Here is an 18,048-nt window from a genome sequence, read left to right on the forward strand (position 1 = left end):
TGACCCTTGCTTCATTTACTACTTCTTCCCTTCTGCCACGACATTTTGCCTTCTGCCACAGCACTGGTTACTCTACCAGTGAGGACAGTGGTTCAGCTTTGTTTAGGTAAAGTTCATCCAACCCACTAAAACACTCCTGTTCCAGATTTTGAATCATTATCCCAGGAATTTGAACCCATTACCCCTGCACAAACTTAAAGTTGTGCTATATTGTGTTATTCCCATGTTAAGTATTACATAACACTGAAACAATTCCTGAAGTTTAAATCAACTAGGTGAAAGTGAGGACTGGAGATGCTGGAGATTAGAGTCTGGAAAAGCACAGCAGTCAGGCAACATCTGAGGAGCAGAAAATCCGAGGGTTCCTGATGAAGGGTTCCTGCCCAAAACGTTGATTTTCCTGCTCCTCGAATGCTGCCTGACCTGCTGTGCTTTTCCAGCACCACACTAATCTTGACTCTATTCCTGGGGTTTGCCACATTTAATATCCTGCTCCTTAATTGAATTCCTGAATGGTTCTTTGTAGGATCTCTATTTTATTCACTTTAATGACACTGGTCCCATTAGCATTATTTTCAAAGTTCACCAAAACTTCTCTTTTCATAATCATTTCTCCAGCCAGTAATGATTGCTTCCTCTGAGCCACAGTTATTGTCAGAAGTAAAGGTAAAGTCACCACAGTCCTTCCAGACTATAGGGTTGTTCTCTCATTAGAGACAACTGGAAGTGGTTTAATCTGAGGATCACCACACCTCAGGCAAGGGGAAGAGGTTGAGAAGGAAAACCCTTCCTGGTAATTTTAGCCAATGTGGGAATTGAACCTATGCTGTTAGCACTTTTCCAAATTCTCTTTAAGTTACACGTTTTCATTTAACTCTTATTCTTAAAACTATCAAAATTGTGCAGTATCATGATGACAAATGAAAGCTTTATACTGAATTGTATTGCATTTTGCATTATGAAATGCCATGACAATAGAAATCATTAATTCAAATTGCAAACTAACCATGCAGCCAACTGAGCTAAACAACCCAGGTATTCAGTATTTGAATACTTGTTTAGCAGAAACATCTTTCAAAGGACTTTGTGCCTTTTCTCTTCATCCATTTGCATTGCATCTCAGTGTCTCACCTTCCTTCCTTTCTAATGAAGCTGCTCTGGTTACTGGCTGATTGTCACCTGGAATATTTGTAAAAGCTCAATGATTTAACATTTCAAACATAACTTTATGCCAAACAGATTTCAAGACTAAACTTCCTCCAAGGCTGAAACAAAATTCTGCATCCTGCTGATCCGCTACCCTTTCCCTGCACATAGCCCTCAATGAATTGAGGTTTGCATCCTTCATTGAAAGGTAATGAACCTGCGAAAATGCATGGCGTGGTGAATAAGATATGGCTGAATGTAATGCTGTCCATGATTTTAAAGCCTGCCAGCACTCACTGGATTAGTTTACACATGAAGGCTAGCCAGTTGGGTGTAGCTGAAAGAATAGAGTCATAGAGGCATAGAGATGTACAGATGTATAGACCCTTCAGTCCAACTCATCCATGCCGACCAGATATCCTAACCCAATCTAGTCCCACCTGCCAGCACCTGGCCCATATCCCTCTAAATCCTTCCTATTCATATACCCATCCAGATGGCTTTTAAAAGTTGCAATCATACTAGCCTCCACCACTTCCTCTGGCACTCATTCCATACACGCATCACCCTCTGTGTGAAAAAGTTGCCCCTTGGGTCTCTCTTATATCTTTCCCCTCTCACCCTAAACCTATGCCCTCTAGTTCTGGACTCCCCCACCCCAGGGAATAGATTTTGTCTATTTACCTTATCCATGCCCCTCATGATTTTATAAACCTCTATAAGGTCACCCCTCAGCCTCCGACGCTCCAGGGAAAACAGCCCCAGCCTATTCAATCTCTCCCTATAGCTCAAATCCTCCAACCATGGCAACATCTTTGTGATTCTTTTCTGAACCCTTTCAAATTTCACAACATCCTTCTAATAGGAAGAAGACCAGAATTGCATGCAATATTCCAACAATGGCCTAACTGATGTCCTGTACAGCTGCAAAATGACCTCCCAATTCCTGTAGTCAATACTCTGACCAATAAAGGAAAGCCTACCAAATGCTTTCTTCACTATCCTATCTATCCGCAACTCCACTTTCAAGGAGCTATGAACCTGCACTCCAAGGTCTGTTTGTTCAGCAACACTCCCCAGGACCTTACCATTAAGTGTATAAGTCCTGCTAAGATTTGCTTTCCCAAAATGCAGCACCTTGCATTTATCTAAATTAAACTCCATCTGCCATTTCTCAGCTCATTGGCCCATTGGTCCATCTGGTCAAGATCCTGTTGTAATCTGAGAAATCACATTCAGGACAGGAGGGGAGAATATTGGAGGATGAAATTACCGAAATAAATATAAGATCAGCTTCTTGAATTGCAGCATCGATGTCAGTCAGGAAAAAAAGGTTCTTTCCTCTGCATGACTCGACCACTTCCTTCAAACCAGGCTGGAAAACAAAGAACAACCAGGATTGTACATCAACTGAAATAGCAAAAACTTAAAAGTTTTGTGAAGCAAAGTTTACAATAAATTGGATAAATGTTTTGATGTTGAACCTCATAGATTGGAAGTGAGTTTGAGTTCCAGGCCTCTATTCTTTCGTGATTCATGTCTACAACTGAGACATGAATCTCGGGACACATGTAGGCAATGATACTGCATGTTGGCCCACCGACATACCCAGCGCCAATGCAGCAGATCTTCTTAATTTCAAACATAATATCTGTGGAAAATGAAAAATAACGTCAGTGCTGACATTAGAGTTTTTGATTCTTCAGTCCGAAATTTATCACCTTTGTCTACTGCCCAGATGCTATCTAATTTTATCTCATAATTTCAATCTCATTAACTTGTGTTCTACACTGCATGCACTAATTGTAATGTCTTGGGGATGGGGATCTTCTGCTAAAACAGAATATGTCAATTTATACTTTACCCTCTCCACAATAATACCTTAAACCCTCAGGATTGGCACCTTCTAAACATCTCAGCAAATTATCCACTGATTTGCTGAAGCATACAGTGTAGGAAAATCCTAGAGTTAGTTTGATCAAAATGATCAAACTAACTGCAACAATATTTTATTCTAGCATTACTGTTACAAGTTTGAGGCTTGCCATAGACATTATTTCAGGTATAAAGGTCTACTCCAGTAAATAGTCTCAGCATCTTATGAACGGGATTTGAACACGCAATCCAATATCAAACAATATGATTGCAGACACCAAGGATACAACAATAGAATCGCCATGTCATCTAAATTGGTTGTATCCAACATGCAGAAAGATCCTTCAGCTTTTTTGAAGGCAAATTGTGAAAACTTCTTGAAACAAGGCCAAATAGGAATCTTTTAGCTCCAGTCTTTTACATATAGCAGTAGTTATAATATGACAATATAAGTTAACTGCCCATAGTAGTACAAACTAATTAACAAAATATACATCTCTACATTAGTAGGTTGTTCCTATTCTCATTTATAAAATAATTATAACTATTCTCCTCAGTCTCATCTTCTGTGTCTGTGCAACAGCCATCTCAGAACTTTCAGGGCAGCCGAACTGTACTAGACTCCAGAGCTACAATCTACAGTGGCATAAAAATGAAACAAAGGAGTCTCCACTCTTTCCATAGACCTGTTTTGCTCAGGGCACCGGTAATGGCAACCTCCACCTATTCAACAACAGAAGCCATCTCAGCTGATGAATCTGACTTCATAATTTCAATCCTTTTAATTTCAAAGCTGAATCCTCCAGCAAGCCAAGCCTGCAGATATGACAGAGACAAATTTCAGTTTCATCTTTTACTTAACTTTTATTCTTATATCTGCATTATAGTGATCAAATTTATCCCAGTTAAATAATTTCAGAATTAGGCAGACTTATACAGTAAATGGTAAGGTCCTAAGGAGTGTTGTGGAAAAGTGGGACCTAGGAGTACAAGTACATGGTTCTTTGAAAGCAGCATCACAGGTAGACAGGGTGGTGAAGAAGGCATTTAGCATGCTGCCCTTCATCAATCAAGGCATTGAGTACAGGAGTTGGGACGTTATGTTACAGATGCATAAGTCATTAGTGAGGCCACACTTGAAATATTGTGTACAGTTTTGGTCACCCTATTATAGCAAAGACTTCGTTAAACTGAAAAGAGTGCAAAGCAGATTTACAAGGATGTTTCCAGGGCTAGTTGGCCTGAGATATGGGGAGAGGTTGGCCAGGATTGGACTTCATTCCTTGGAACAAAGGAGAATGAGGGCTGACCTTATTAAGGTGTAAAAAATCATGAGAGACATAGAAAGGATAGATGTATTTAGTCTTTTTTCCACAGATGAGGAATTAAAAACTAGAGGGAATAGGTTTAAGGTCAGAAGGGAAAGACTTAAGAAGGACCTAAGGGGCAATTTTCCATGTGGAGAGTGGTGTGTATATGGAATGGGACTGCTCGAGAAAGTGGTTGAGGCAGGTACAATAGCAACATTTAAAAAACATTTGGATATGTACATGGATGGAAAGGGTTGAGAGAGATATGGACCAAATGCAGGCAATGGGAAATAGCTGAGTGGGCACTATGGTTAGCATGGACCAAGTGGGGTCATGAGTGTGGTGCAAATTTTCAGTTCAAGGACTATCTTTGATGACACGCCCGGACCATCGTTATGACACAGCCAATTATAAACTTTAAGTAACACATTAAATGACAGATACATCTAAAATAGATCTTACAAATCAGCAATCTCCCTAACATCTCAGTTACTAAATTTAGTCATAAAATGCTTTAAAACTCTGTCTTTCTTAAGAATAATTTCAGCTTCTCTACTAAAAGCTAGCCTGATTCTTAGCTAACAACAGCACAATTATGTGGTAGACAAAGGGGGAGGCAATTCAGCCCCTCGATCCTATTCTTCCATTTGATACAACCATGGATGATCTCATCTTGGCCTCAACTCCACTTTCCTGACCGCCCTCCATAACTCTACAACCCATTACTAATGAAAAATCTGTTAACCACCTCCTTAAATTTACTCAAGTCGCAACATACACCACACTCTGAGGAAGTGAAGGGTGTATGAATAGGAAGGGTTTGGAGGGATATGGGCTGGCTGCTGGCAGGTGGGACTAGATTGGGTTGGGATTTCTGGTCGGCATGGACGGGTTGGACGAAAGGGTCTGTTTCCACGCTGTACATCTCTATGACTCTATGGCCCTTTGATAGAAGTGATTACTTCTCATCTCAGTTTTAGGATAAGGGGTAGCCGATTTAAAACAATGACCCCATTCATTCTAGATTGCCCCACATGAGAAAACATCCTTTCTGTTTCTACTTTGTCACATCCAAGATTAATTCCAAAATTGATCAGCACTTGTTGAAGAACCTTGATTTTGCTAATAGCTACATTAACCACCAATTTAAGAAAATTAATCAAACTATAACATGGCTCATTTATGCTTACTAGAAACTCATATGCTGGATTCATTCTCCATAAACAAAACAATTATATTCAAGCCTTTTGCATTTAGTGAATTACCCAGGAGCTGAGCAATCCATAGTTGCCCTTTGCTTCCTCCATGTTACCTTGCAAATCAATCTTCACCTTTCTCTCTGCCATAAAAGTTATTGCATTCACTTGAAATGTGTTATTCTTGCATTTGTCCTGATGACAGCTTAAACAAAATACTTTATTAACCCTAAAGTGGTGTACTGAGGTTATGAAAAACCCTATATAATGCAAGTTTCTCTTTCATGACAGGGAATGATGAGCAATTTCTTCATAAAGAAGTTATTAGTATAGTACTATATCTGAAACAAAGACGGAACTATATTCCATTGAAATTTTCAATTGACATGTATTTAAAATGGATTAATTTGCAGGGCTTGGGCGAGGTGTGGTACTAAATTGTTCATCTCCACTGTATCAATCAGCTCCCTGTGTGCTGCAAAAGTTTATCAAAAGTTCAAATATATTGCATCTAGGGATGCACTGTCCCTAACTTATTAGAATAACCATCTGCAGTTGCTTCACCAACGACAGTTAATTGCTTTTCCTCCATCATAAAGTCAGAAGTGGGGTCATTCACTAATGATTGCACAATGCTCTGCATAATTCCTCAGATACTGAAGCAGTTCATGCCAATATGCAGCAAGGTCTGAACAACTAACAAGCTTGTGCTGATGTGGTATGTAACATTTATGCCACACGAATGCCAAACAATGACTATCTACAACAAGAGAAGTCTTAACTATCGTCCTTTGACACTCAGTGGCATCACCAATCTGAGTCCACCACTATTAACAACCTGGAGGTTACCATTGACTGGAAACTGCACAAAATCAGCCATTCCCATACTGTAGCTGCAACAGCTGGTTAAAGACTAGGAATGGTACAGTGAGTAACTCAACCCCCGCCTCCCCAAAGTCTGTTCCCAAATCACAAAGTGCTAGTCAGGAGTGTGACAGAGTACTCCTCACTTGCCTGGATGGGTGAGTTCCCACAACACTCGAGAAGCTTGATGCCGTCTAGGCCAAAACAGCCCACTTGATTGGCATCCCATTCATCCTCTTTAGCATTCATTCCCTTCACCACCAATGCACCAGGGCTGCAATTAGTACCAGCAACGCTTATCAAACTCCACAATCACTACTGGAAGGATAGATACATAAAAACACCATCACTTGCAAGTTCCCCTTCAAACCACAAACCATCCTGACTTGGACACATGACACCTTTTTTCATTAATAAAAGTGTCAAAATCGTGCAACTCCCTTCCTCACGTTTGTTCAAGGGCATGGACTGCTTCAGGGTCAAAGGAATGCTGCAGTGTATTGTCCAATTATCAGTAAATGACCCCTCTTCTGACTTTATGGTGGAAGAAAGGCCGTTGACTGTCATTGGTAAAGTCGCTAACCTAATAGGTTAGGACAGTGCATCCCTAGATGCAATATGTTTGAACTTTCTGAGAGAATTTTATAGTCACCACCTTCTCCTAGACAATCTGTAATGAGCCAGCAAAGCCCACAACCCGTGAACAAGTAATAATACCGAAAAACAGTTTATATTTCCCGAATCCATAGTGTCTCTCTCTAAACAAAATTGTGGAGTTGGGACGACCTTAAATGGAACGGTCACAATGAGGGCGGGGGAGGTGTATTGATTTCTCATGGAATTTCTATCGTTAGGAAGTTTCTTCCCAGAGAAAGGAACACGTCTATTTTCACGAGAAGAAAAAACAGTTTGCTCGTCAAAATGTCTCAGACTTTTGAAAAACTTTTCGATTAGAGGTGCGGAGAGATTGTGAGCACACACAGGAGCACTGCTCAGCTCCATTCAGGTGGCACTAGCCCACAGTTCAGAGCGTCAATGCCAATCGTCCTGAGAGACCCAGAGACTCTCGCGCGTGGACATGAACAGACTTGGAAAGGAAGCCAATGTTTATAAGGCGAGGGGAATATGCCTGAGCTTAATCTCGGCAACAAAAAAAGTTTACCTTCTGCCAGTTTCAAACAGTTGGGTATAACTCGATCTGAAATTTCGAATCCTCTCGGATGCCTCTTCCGTGTTTTGTGGCGCTCGTTTGACTCTTGACCAGCTGTTCCCGTATTAAAATTACCATTCGTCAACCTGTAAAGCACAGTCCAGCCCCTAGTGTGTAGGGAGCAGGGCTCCTCACTCTTCAAACTTGAACTCAACTGAGCAACTCTTAGATAAGGTAACTCACCTCAGGAAAGATTGGTTTCTGGTCTTGGTGTGACTGGCTGCGCGGACAGTGAACACTTTGAACTATTTTCATTTCTCCCCATCTTTACCTTTACCCAATTTTCTCCAAATATCCCCTTTGTTTTTGTGTACATTGCTGTCATCGTTTCCCACTGCAACGTTTGTCTTTATAAAGTGGAATAAGATTTGCAAAGTTAAAAATCACACAACACCAGGTTGTAGTCCAATAGGTTTATTTGGAAGCACTAGCTATCGGAGCACTGCTCCTTCATCGGGTGGTTGTGGAGGATAAGATTGTAAGACAGAGAATTTATTACAAAAGTTTACGGTGTGATGTAACTGAAGTTATATATTGAAAAAGACCTGGATTGTTTGTTAACTCTCTCATCTTTTAGAATGAACATGTTGGTTTCAGTTCTTTCATAGGTAAATCGCAAAACATTTTTAAAGTTATATTCTCAAGTCAGCCCAGAGTGACCATTGTGGCACAGCCTCACACAGGGCACCTAACACCTTCAATGCATTATCTGTGCCGACATGATACCAATTGTTAAAGTTCACTTGAGAATGCAACTTTAAAACTGTTCTGTGATTTACACATGAAAGAACTGAAACCAACATGGTCACTCTAAAAGATGAGAGACTTAACAAACAATCCAGATCATTTTCAATATATAATTTCAGTTACATCACACTGTAAACTTTTGCTATAAATTCTGTGTCTTATGATCTTATACTCCACAACCACCTGATAAAGGAGAGCGCCCCCAAAAGCTAGTGCATCCAAATAGACATGTTGAACTATAACCTGGTGTTGTGTGATTTTTAACTTTGTCCACCCCAGTCCAACACCAGCATCTCCAAATCATGAATACGATTTATGACAGCTGTAACAAAACTCTGTTTTAACACGCCCTAGTGTACTGTGTACAGTTCTGCAGAACACACCTTTAGTATATATTGGTCTTTGGAAGGAGTGTACTGTATCTTCAGAATGTTTGCAGGAGCCCATTTGATTGTGGAGAGAGAATACTTAAACCACGAATGTACCAGGATAATTATTAATTATAGAGTCAGAGTTGTACAGCAGGGAAACCGATATTTGATCCAACTAGTCCATGCCCACAGATATCCTAAAATAATCCAGTTCCATTTGCCAGCATTTAGCCCATATCCCTCTAAGCCCTTCCTATTCATATACCCGTCTGGATGCCTTTTAAATGTTGTAATTATACCAGTCTCCACCACCACCTCTGGCAGCTCATTCCATACACGCACCACCCTCTGTGTGAAAAAGTTGCTCCTTTGGTTCCTTTTAAATCTTTCCTTTCTTACCTTAAACCTGTGCCCTCTCATTTTGGACTCCCCTACCTGAGGGAAAAGACCTATGCTATTTGCCCTATCCATGCCCCTCATGATTTTATAAACATCTATAAGGTCACCCCTCAACCTCTGACACTCCAGCAAAAACAGCCCCAGCCTATTATTATCAGGGTAGACATAATTTATTTTGGCATATTGGAAGGAATTTTTAGGATTGATAAAGAGACACATTTTCAATTGGTGTAGGAATCTGGAATGGGGAGTACACAAAATCTTAGAATCAGAAACATATGAATCATATAAATGTAAAAATCAGCTCCACTCATTGCTCTGAAATGTAGACTCTGTAAATTTATGATTGGACAAATGGAATTTAGACTCTGGACTGCCTTTTGGGTTTGACTTTACCTCAGTGAACATTGCAATAACACTGTTTATGAATGAGGTACTGGGCTGATTTTATTACTGTGTATTAAGACTCCTGCAAGTCATCGCTTGATCACTATTCTCGGAAACAGTTTTACATGGTGTTTTAACATCTTTTTATATTGAAACTTGAGACATGAAGAAACACATTGTCACAACACCTGGAGTGATTTCATAATGGACAGTTCCAATCCCTGAATTTGACTGATTGGAAATTTTACTGCACGAGACTCAAAATGTACCTGCAATTCTCTCGGACTCTTTATTCCCTGAAGCAGTGGCAAATTGCATAGGCAAACCAGAATTCAGCAGGAACGAGGAGGTGGCTGGTGGGGATGGGGTATGATTCCATACTCATAAGGTCACCAGTTGAGATTGGAGAGAATGATCCCTGACATCATGACGGTTGTTAAGGAAAATATTTGAAGTGATTACAACTGAGAAGGGGAAGAAAATCTGTAGTAGTTTGTCAAAGGTTTGGAATGGTCTGGAGAGGGCCTGAATGAAGGGACAGTCTTGAGGGATTGAATGATCTATTCTTTCCCTCCGTTCCCACTTGGAACCTACAAAGCATTACAAGATTATACTTACCTGTGCTTCTCCTAAGCACAATTCAATTTCCTAACAGATCTTGAAAGAGGAGTCACCGTTTTAGTGGCTCAGCATTTAAAATCACAACAGGGTCATTGGGCAGCAGCAGTTACATATTCATGAGGGCCTCTGGCTGCATTCAGTGAAAGATTGATGAAGTTAACATGGGTTGGCCAGGAACATTGTGATATCTAGTTAGTAAGTGACACTTGTAGTTATTTTCTTTTGCATGCAAAAGATAAGGAGTTGATTTTTTTTTTTTTTTTTTTTTTTTTTTTTTTTTCTCTTTGCCTAAGTGCGGTAGTGCTTATTTTATCCCCAGCACCCATGGTGTGTGTGTGCAGGTGTGAGACACAGTGAAAGACACAAAGTGCACCAATCTTTATTCAATTTCCACCAGATAAGGAGTTGATAACAGTCAGTGTGTTATTTGACTAATGAGACCATCACAGCTGAGCCCAATCCTCATGCCACATGCAGACTTATTCAATTTGGGTCAGAGGATTTCACTAGGAGCAGAAACATTGCTGTTTATTTATTCCCTTTTCCCAGCAACAAATAAACTCTCTGCTATGAGCAAACAATTACCAGGCTGAGATCAGATAACTCGGCACAGACAGAAGACTATATCTGGGATCTTTATGTTAAATTCCAGGGCAATATCCCCTCACAGTGATCAGTGGACAATCAAAGACTGGATTTAATCATGAGATGGTGGAATCTCCTCTTGAGCAATTATAATAATTGGAGACTGTCCATCACAGTTCATTTTACACCCACCTGATTTTATGACCCATAGGTAAATGGATTGGTCTTAGCCCTGACACATGGTAAATCACAGGAGAGTGCTGGAGAAACTGCAGAATTGACAGCATCTGTGGAAATAGTTTCAAATTCAGTACAACTTCTTCAGAACTACATCCACTGTCTCCACTACAGAACAGGGTCACCAAAGAGCTGTGGTCCTACTATTGGGAGCTGTCTTTTACATTTATAACAAGGAAATAAGTTACAGCCAATCTATGTAATGGACCCATCTATTGTCCAAAGTTAATTTTGACTCAACACATTTATTCCACACTGGCTTTTACAGCTAAGAGCAAAATGGGACTTTCATGCTGTCACTTTGAGTTAATCACATTCCTTTGTGATTAATGGTATGCACATTATGAAACATGCAGCTTAATTGTCTGAACTAGGAAAGTAAAACTTTAATTCTGTTCCCTAATGCTGTTGCTCAGAAATATCCGATCAAGTCTTGCAAATATCCTTGAAACCCCTTTGCTCAAACTTTTCTGAGAGCTTAGATAATCTATCAATATAATTCTTCACAGGTAAGTAGTTCAAATTATAACTTTAGAATTTCTTTAAACAGAACAATTATGCCCCAAAGACATTTAATTAAAATCTTCACATTTCCTTTGCACAGGACTTAAACCCAGTATTTGGCCCTTAATCATTGTAGTATTTTCCCTATTCTCTAATTTTGATTTAATTGAGTTGTGCATAGACTGAGAATGACGTGATTCTGGTCGGTGCACTAAAAACAGGGTGCCAAACTGATGAAGTTATTGGAAGTAGCTTGCTAAACAGTCCCACAGCTTATGGATCAGACCAAAACTCTAATGTCCTGCCCAGGGCTAGGGACAGAAGCTAGGGGGTTGGTGCTGCTTCTTTTCTTTATTCATTTGTGGGATGTGGGTGTCGCTGGCTGTCTGGCATTATTGCCCTTGTTACCCTTGAAGAGGTTTTATAGTGATTAGTACAACTGAATGGCTGAGTCGAGGGCAATTGAGAGTCAACTACATTTGTGGGCCAGACCAGATGAGAATGGCAAATTTCTTTCCCTGGAGGACTTTAGCGAACTAGTTGGGTTTTTCCAACAATTAACAATGGTTTCTTAGTCATCAGTAGATTCTTAATTCCAGCTATTTTTCATTCAGATTCACCATATATCATGGAAATCCAGTCCCTAGAACATTAGCTGAGCTTCTGAGTTAGTAGTTTTAACACCACTGGGCCATCGCCTTCTGATCTGAACACAGCAGGGTCCATTCGACCTGAGCACATAAGACTATAAGACATAGGAGCGGAAGTAAGGCCATTCGGCCCATCGGGTCCACTCCGCCATTCAATCATGGCTGATGGGCATTTCAACTCCACTTACCCGCATTCTCCCCGTAGCCCTTAATTCCTTGTGACATCAAGAATTTATCAATTTCTGCCTTGAAGACATTTAGCGTCCCAGCCTCCACTGCGCTCTATGGCAATGAATTCCACAAGCCCACCACTCTCTGGCTGAAGAAATGTCTCCGCATTTCTGTTCTGAATTTACCCCCTCTAATTCTAAGGCTGTGTCCACAGGTCCTAGTCTCCTCACCTAACGGAAACAATTTCCTAGCGTCCACCCTCTCCAAACCATGTATTATCTTGTAAGTTTCTATTAGATCTCCCCTTAATCTTCTAAACTCCAATGAATACAATCCCAGGATCCTCAGCTGTTCCTCATATGTTAGACCTACCATTCCAGGGATCATCCATGTGAATCTCCGCTGGACACGCTCCAGTGCCAGTATGTCCTTCCTGAGGTGTGGGGACCAAAACTGGATACAGTCCTCCAAATGGGGCCTAACCAGAGCCTTATAAAGACTCAGTAACACATCAATGCTTTTATATTCCAATCCTCTTGAGATAATTGACAACATTGCATTCGCTTTCTTAATCACGGACTCAACCTGCATGTTTACCTTTAGAGAATCCTCAACTAGCACTCCCAGATCCCTTTGTACTTTGGCTTTACAAATTTTCTCACCGTTTAGAAATCCATGTTTGTATTCTTTTTTCCAAATTGCAATACCTCGCATTTGCTCACATTGAATTCCATTCAGCCATTTCCTGTCCAATCCTCCAAACTGTCTAGATCCTTCTGCAGCCTCCCCACTTCCTCAGTATTACCTGCCTGTCCACCTAACTTTGTATCATCGGCAAACTTTGCTAGAATGCCCCCAGTCCCTTCATCCAGATCATTAATATATAATGTGAACAGCTGCGGCCCCAACACTGAACCCTGCGGGACACCGCTTGTCACCAGCTGCTATTCCGAAAAAGAACTTTTATCCCAACTCTCTGCCTTCTGTCAGATAGCCAATCCTCAATCCATACCAGTAGATCACCTCGAACATCATGGGCCCTCACCTTGCTCAGCAGCCTCCCGTGTGGCACCTTATCAAAGGCCTTTTGGAAATCTAGGTAGACCACATCCACTGGGTTTCCCCGGTCTAACCTACTTGTCACCTCTTCAAAGAACTCCAACAGGTTTGTCAGGCACGACCTCCCCTTACTAAATCCATGTTGACTTGTTCTAATTTGACCCTGCTCTTCCAAGAATTTAGAAACCTCATCCTTAATGATGGATTCTAGAATTTTACCAACAACAGAGGTTAGGCACCCCAGTGCCTTGGGCCTTGCTTATTGGCCACTGATCACTACATTTTTAATAATTCCCCTCATTAGGTAAGAAAGAAATTCTGAACACACAGCAACATCTACATTCCCTGGTCTGCTTTTCCTATCTCTTCTTATCAGTTTATTTGATGATAGTAAACACTTCCCTTGATTATTATCCTAGATTTGGTGGTAATAAAGGTAAAGTTGCCATAGTCCTATTGGAGCATAAGTCTCTCGTTAGAGAGAGAAACAATTGACAGTGTTTTAAGCTGAGGGTTACCACATGTCAGGTGAGGGGAGAGGTTGAGAAGTAGAGTTTTCATGGTAACCTCAGCCAATGCAGGAATTCAACCCACGCTGTTATTCTGCATTGCAAGCCAGCCTTCCAGCCAACTGAGCAAACCAATCCCCTAGATAGCAATAATGAGGATACGACTATTAGTTTTCATATAGTCACTGCTCTGAAACTGAAAGCAAAGTTTGGAAAGTGCACGTGCAGATAAAAGCAGAAATTCTGAAATTGCTATCATCTTCACATCAAGCATGTTGTTGAAATCCATGTATATTTCCATCAAATAGTAATCATTAAGCAAATAAGAGGTTCCACCTTTAAGCTATTAATTCTGCTGCATAGACCCTTAAAAATTGTTCAATAGTTCCTAACGAGTGTTTAATAGTCTCACTAGCCCTGAAACACTAACTATATTTTGGGGAATGCTAATTTTTTCTAATATGTTAAATAACATACTTAATTTTTAAAAATCATAATATTACACCTGCTACCTGAAGCCATCTACATGTCCTGACCATTTTTTCAATCTATGTAATATATAAATTATAAGAGAAAACTTGTGTATTTTATTTCTGATTTGTGTCTGTTGAATAATTCAATATGATTAGCCACTTACTCGAATTGATAACATCACTGTTGCTGTATGTTTGGAATACACTTGACTTGGCACAAGATTGAAACATGTCAATAAAGAGGTAATCTGTGCTTTTAGGTTTTCTTCATGATCAACAGCGAATGCTTGTGTTTTTGCTAATGCCTGTGAAATTTGGCCATAGCATTTTTTGTACTCATTTCATACATTTACTGACAAATTCTTACGCAATTCCCTTCCAATACAAGATGAGTTCTAAGTTACGACCATGTTTGATCTTTATTATCCTTTGTCTTAATCCATGTAGAATATGTTTCTATCTCAAAATTTGTTGCATCCTTTTCCTTCTCCAATTATGTTATTTGCAATTTTGGCTACTTCACACCATTCATCTTTCATAAATTCATTGTATCTTGCATTAATTATCAGCCAATCCTGTTCTTTATAAGCCGTCTCTCAGTTATTCCTGTCTCCTCAATGAATTATGTGCCTCCTTTATATCTCTTACAGTTATCATAACATGTGCATTGAGGTGCACACAATTTGTTCTCATTGATTGTTCTATAAAATGGAGCCTGCTTTGCACACCAGTCTTCCAACCAAGCATTTATCTTCATGATCAGACTCTTCTTCTGCCAATTAGCATTTGGCCCAGCTAATCTCAAAATTACCATCCTTGAGATCATAGCTTCTGATACTCCCACAATAGGACTTTCTCCCTTTATCTCAATGTCCTGCATTTCTGAGCTTCTCTTTAAACTTACACCAGATAGGTAAAACATGGGCTCTTGATCAAGATTACAGAAAACTCTATCCTCTAGATTATCAAGTACACAATTACTACATTTTAAAAAAAAATTCTCTTTCCCTCCTTGGTCTAAGTTTGGTTGCTAAGTTTGCAGATGTGTTAAAGACAGGTGGAGGGAGAGGAGATAGTGAGGCTGCAGAGGTACTTGGACAGGTTAGGAGAGTGGAAAAAGAATTGGCAAGTTAAATACAATGTGGAAAAACGTGAGATTATGCATATTGGTAGGAATACTTTGGAAAACTAAAGCACAAAGGGACTTTGAGTCTGAGTTCAGGATTCTCTTAAGGTTAACATGCAGCTTCAGTTGGCAGTTAGGAAGGCAAATGCAATGTTAGCATTGATATTGAAAGAATGAAAATACAAGAGCAGGGATATATTTCTGTGGCTGTATAAGGCTCTGGTTAGACTGCATTTGGAGTAGTATGAACAGTTTTGGGTTCCATATCTAAAGAAGGATGTGCTAGTTTTGGATTGGATCCAGAGGAGGTTCTCATGAATGATCCTGGCTTGTCAAATGAGGAGTGATCGAGGACTCTGGGTCTGTACTTGATGGAGTTTAGAAGGATGGGGGGGATCTCATTGAAACTTACAGAATACTGAGAGACCTGGATACAGTGGGTGTGGAGAGGGTGTTTCTAGTAATAGGAGAAACTAGGAGCTAAGGGCAGAGGCTCAGAGTGAAGGGACTGTTTAGAACTGAGAAGAGGATGAATATCTTCAGTCAGAGGTGGTGAATCTGTGGAACTCATTGCCACATACGGCTGTGGAGGCTGAGTCATTAAGTGTATTTAAGACATAGCTAGATGAGGTTCTTGATTAGTAAGGGGATCAAAGGTTATGAGGAGAAGACAGGGGTTGAGGAACATATCAGCTATGATCGTGGAGCATGGAATGCATTGCCAGTAGCAGTTGTGGAAGTGAGGTCATTAGGGATAATTAAGAGACTGCTGGACATGCATATGGTCACAGAAATTTGAGGGTTTGTACATTAGGTTTACCTTACATGACAATCAATGGTTGGCACAACATCGTGGGCCGAAGGGCCTGTTCTGTGCTGTACTGTTCTATGGTTCTATGTTCTAAATGGCAGAGCAGGCTTGATGGCCTAATTCTGTTCCTATTTTTTTTATGGTCTTGTGGACTTTCTCTTGTGCTATGAAGCAATGGTTATTCATGTTTACAAAGTTAAAAATCACACAACACCAGATTATAGTCCAACAGGTTTATTTGGAAGCACTAGCTTTCGGAGTGCTGGTAGTTGTGGATTCCACAACCACCTGATGAAGGAGCATGGGTGGCACGGTGGCACAGTGGTTAGCACTGCTGCCTCACAGCGCCAGAGACCCGGGTTCAATTCCCGCCTCAGGCGACTGACTGTGTGGAGTTTGCACATTCTCCCCATGTCTGCGTGGGTTTCCTCCGGGTGCTCCGGTTTCCTCCTACAGTCCAAAGATGTGCAGGTCAGGTGAATTGGCCATGCTAAATTGCCCGTAATGTTAGGTAAGGGGTAGATGTGTAGGGGTATGGGTGGGTTGCGCTTCGGCAGGGCGGTGTGGACTTGTTGGGCCGAAGGGCCTGTTTCCACACTGTAAGTAATCTAATCTAATAACCTGTTGGACTATAACCTGGTGTTGTGTGATTTTAAACTTTGTACCCAGTCCAACACCGGCATCTCCAAATCATGTTATTCATGTTGGCATGTCCCTGCAGAATTTTATTTTTATTGTCACAAGTGGCAAAACTTGTACCTGTTGGATAGGGCCAGGGTCTATGACCTCTTTAGCTATCTCCTCTTGATTCTTTCTAGCCAGTTCATTTACAGTCACACTCTTGCCTTCCTCCAGCTGTGCTTTTCTCTGAGATATAACCACATTATCTAGAAATTCCTTTTCTCCCCTTATGTGACTGAGTCTCTTCAAATTGTGCTTCAACCCAACAACTTACAGACATTTCCTGCAAATGTGTCAAATCTAAGATTGTTTCAATATCCACAAATTTCCAGATATCAGAGCCTTGACACAAAACCCATCTCTATTTATTAATTAACAAGAATTTATATGTAGAACTAATAGAATTATTTGAGATACGCACTAATTGAAAGATTAATAATAGGAGCTTGTCTGAAAAATATGGCAATAATCATGAGGAATTTTGATTTACATATAGACTGGAAAGATCAAATGGGTAAAGGTAGCCTTCAAGGCAAATCCATAGAATGTTTTTGGATAGGTTCTTAGAATGGCATGTTCTGAAGCCAACTGGAGGGCAGGCTATACAAACCTGGTATTGTGCAATGAGATATTGTTAATTAATGACCTCATAGTGAAGGTGCACCTAGGTAAAACTGATTATAATATAATCAAATTTTACATTCATTTTGGAAAACAGCAAGCTTCGAGACAAATATTTTAAACTTAAGGACTATTATGATGACATAAAAGTGAACTGTCAAACCAGGTTGAGGGATAGGTAATAGGGAGTGCACTGTCAGATCTTTTAAGGGGTATTTCAGAGAATGTGGAATAGATACATTTTAACAAATAGTAAAAATCCCAAGGCGAAGACTCACCATCTGTGGTTTTTAAACACTGTATAAAACTTAAAGAAAAAGCATCTAAGTTGGGGTGTCATGATGAGGTTGTATAGCACATTGGTGAGGCCTCTTCTGAAGTACTGCATGCAGTTCTGGTGGCCTTGATATAAGAAGGATATTATTAAGCTGGAGAGGGTTCAGAAAAGATTTTGCAGGATGTTGCTGAGAATGGAGTGTTTGAGTTATAAAAACA

General features: G+C 40.3%; 1 protein-coding gene and 1 long non-coding RNA gene across 5 annotated transcripts in view; one reads left to right on the plus strand and one right to left on the minus strand.

Annotated features, from left to right (window-relative positions):
* ugdh (UDP-glucose 6-dehydrogenase) overlaps positions 1 to 7,940 on the minus strand; it is a 34,778-nt gene extending 26,838 nt beyond the window's left edge. The window contains exons 1-3 of one of the 2 annotated variants that reach the window (XM_087987364.1): positions 7,785 to 7,940; positions 2,631 to 2,797; positions 2,420 to 2,521 (exon numbers count right to left, since the gene is read on the minus strand). In XM_087987364.1, coding sequence (XP_087843490.1) covers positions 2,420 to 2,521; positions 2,631 to 2,792 — 264 coding nt within the window. In that variant the 5' untranslated portion in view covers positions 2,793 to 2,797; positions 7,785 to 7,940. Of the gene's footprint in view, positions 1 to 2,419; positions 2,522 to 2,630; positions 2,798 to 7,553; positions 7,656 to 7,784 lie in introns of those variants that run through there. The other variant, XM_043692786.2, reaches the window with a different exon arrangement.
* LOC148152133 (uncharacterized) overlaps positions 7,637 to 18,048 on the plus strand; it is a 68,063-nt gene continuing 57,651 nt past the window's right edge. For 2 of the 3 annotated variants that reach the window (XR_015757237.1, XR_015757239.1), the window contains exon 1: positions 7,741 to 7,775. This is a non-coding gene — a long non-coding RNA (uncharacterized LOC148152133). Of the gene's footprint in view, positions 7,776 to 18,048 lie in introns of all 3 variants that reach the window. The other variant, XR_015757238.1, reaches the window with a different exon arrangement.

The sequence above is a fragment of the Chiloscyllium plagiosum genome, unplaced genomic scaffold (assembly GCF_037043375.1).
Source record: "Chiloscyllium plagiosum isolate Xiang-an unplaced genomic scaffold, Cpla_swu_hap1 HiC_scaffold_1, whole genome shotgun sequence".
Classification (NCBI taxonomy): Eukaryota; Metazoa; Chordata; class Chondrichthyes; order Orectolobiformes; family Hemiscylliidae; genus Chiloscyllium; species Chiloscyllium plagiosum.